Source organism: Etheostoma spectabile, chromosome 23, assembly GCF_008692095.1.
Source record: "Etheostoma spectabile isolate EspeVRDwgs_2016 chromosome 23, UIUC_Espe_1.0, whole genome shotgun sequence".
NCBI lineage: Eukaryota > Metazoa > Chordata > Actinopteri > Perciformes > Percidae > Etheostoma > Etheostoma spectabile.
The window spans coordinates 19,840,050-19,842,514 of NC_045755.1; the positions used below are offsets into that span (position 1 = coordinate 19,840,050).

The 2,465-nt window shown below is 43.8% G+C and overlaps 1 protein-coding gene across 2 annotated transcripts in view; it reads left to right on the forward strand.

Annotated features, from left to right (window-relative positions):
* cpm (carboxypeptidase M) overlaps nt 1-2,465 on the forward strand; it is a 23,590-nt gene that overhangs the window by 13,401 nt on the left and 7,724 nt on the right. For both annotated transcript variants that reach the window (XM_032505277.1, XM_032505278.1), the window contains one exon: nt 409-581. In XM_032505277.1, coding sequence (XP_032361168.1) covers nt 409-581 — 173 coding nt within the window. The remainder of the gene's footprint in view (nt 1-408; nt 582-2,465) is intronic.

Sequence of the window (2,465 nt, forward strand, 5' to 3'; positions counted from 1 at the left end):
CACACACACACACACACACACTCACACAAGCACGCCTTTTCACCTTTCCCACCCTTCTCTTTTTCTGCCTCTTGAGGCTCTGATTCATTCACTAAGTTTTTTTTAAACTCTCTGTCTTTATAAAAACAGCCTCTGACTCGTCTCTGGATCACATTTCGATTCCTTGCAGACTCATGACATCACTTCCTCCCCAGAATGAATACAAGTATGCTGCTGAGCAGCGATGACAAGAGGAAGTTTAACAATAGTTGTAGTTTGTGTTCATTCTAAAGCACCAGACTCCATTCAACTTTTAATCAATTTAAAGCTAGAAGTTACTCAGTATCTATACTGCTCTTTTTCATATTTAATTATTTAAATTGTTCCTTTGGTCAGTTTTACATAACATTTTTGTACATGTGTGTGCAGGTTCTTGGCCGGGTGCTGCTGCTACAGCTAATCGACGACCTGGTGCGTGGTTACCGTAGCAACGAAACGTGGTCATTGCAGTTACTGAACAGCACCCGCATCCACATCCTGCCGACGATGAACCCAGACGGCTTCGATGCATCGGACACGGACTGCCAGTACAGCCAGGGCAGGTACTCTCTCTCTCACACACACACACACACACACACACACACACACACACACACACACACACACACACACACACATACACACGCAGGGTACACAATTTTACATACAGAAGCTTTAAGGAAAAAACAGCTGCTGCTTCCGGTCTGGTGCAAACACGTCAACCATCTTCTTCAGACAAGGTTAAAACGTGTGCATTGCGTATATAGAGGTTTAGTCCTCGACGCAGCAGCCGCAGGTTTGACTCCGCCCTGCAACCTTTTGCTGCATGTCATTCGTCCACTCATTCCCCTTTCATGTCTTCAGGTCTACTATATAAATAAAGGTCTAAAATGCCCCAAAAAAATGTGTGTGTTGCTTGCGTGTGTGCATGCGTGACCAAATGTCAAAGCAAGACTTTAAAGACACGCACACTTGAAGTTGACATTTAATGTGTATAAACTTCATTATGGAACCCTCTAACGCCCAAACACACACGTAGATCAGTACTTCTCTCACACACACACACACACACACACACACACACACACACACACACACACACACACAACAACACACACAAACACACACACAGACGCAGACACAGATTACAGTCACGGTAAAAGCCTCTAAGTATCTAATTAAACATGTTGACTTTCTAATGAACTCTGTGTGTGTGTGTGTGTGTGTGTGTGTGTGTGTGTGTGTGTGTGTGTGTGTGTGTGTGTGTGTGCGTGCGTGTGTGTGTTTGCGGCCAGTTTGAGGTCACCACTTTTCCAAACCGTACAAGGAAACGTTTCACTGGAGCAACTTAAAGTGGAAAGAATCAGCCAATGAGATTATTTCCCTTTCAGTCAGGGACAAAAACAAATGTATTTGAAGATTAAAGTTTTATTGATTATTGTGAAGTGATGTCTTGTTGGTAAGCTTATGACACATTAGTTCACCCCGTTGGCTAAATTGCTTAATGGTATACCAGACAAAAATCTGGTTCCTACAATAAAATAACATTGTTTTTTTTTCCTTATGGACTAAAAAAAGAGACATTAAAGTGGAAGAAATCCTCAGATTGGTTACTTGAGAAAAAGGACCAGTACAATAGTGTATAAAACACTCAGTAACAAGTAAAAGTGCAAAAAAATGATCTGTAAAAGTTTGTGAAAGCGGCTCTGCAGTAAAATCGACCCCTGCTGTATAAAGCAACACTCCCTCCCTTGTGGCAGGAAGACCGTGGGAAACTTAAGTGCTTTTCCCAGGGGGAACATCATCAGCAGCTGCTGTATCTCTTGGACTCACTACACTGATGAGTAAAATACCGCGACTATGGGATGGATTGCAAAAACTTTGATCACTTAACTTTACATCTAGCCTGGGTGACCTGTTCATTTAAAACCATAATCCAATTTGTCGTATGTATTCACATACCCTGACCAATAAGGCTGATTCTGATACCTGCCAAGGCTGTGGACTCTTTGGGCTCGATCGTGCACCCGGCGCAGTTCAAAGACCAACGCAAGGGGGCGGCTGTGGCTCAGTGGTAGAGCTTGCTAATTGGAAGGTTGTTGGTTCAATCCCTGGCCCTGCAGTCCCATGTCAAACTGTCCTTGGGCAAGAGACTGAACCCCGAGTGTGAATGTGTGTGTGGGTGATGATGTAAAAGCGCTTTGAGTAGTCGTTAAGACTAGAAAAGCACTATATAAACACAGCACATTTGCTTGTTTAAGACAGACACAGTTGTGAATTTCCTGCCCAGCGCCCATGTTGTTTAAATAGCAAATGCACCTGCGTCCATCTGTGTGCCCATGGGCGTGCTGGTCTTACAGGGAGGTGTCTTCAGGTGAATTCTTGGCATGATGCTGTCTTGAGGCAGTGGAAAGTGATCGCGCCATTGACCAACAAAAACCTGGTCT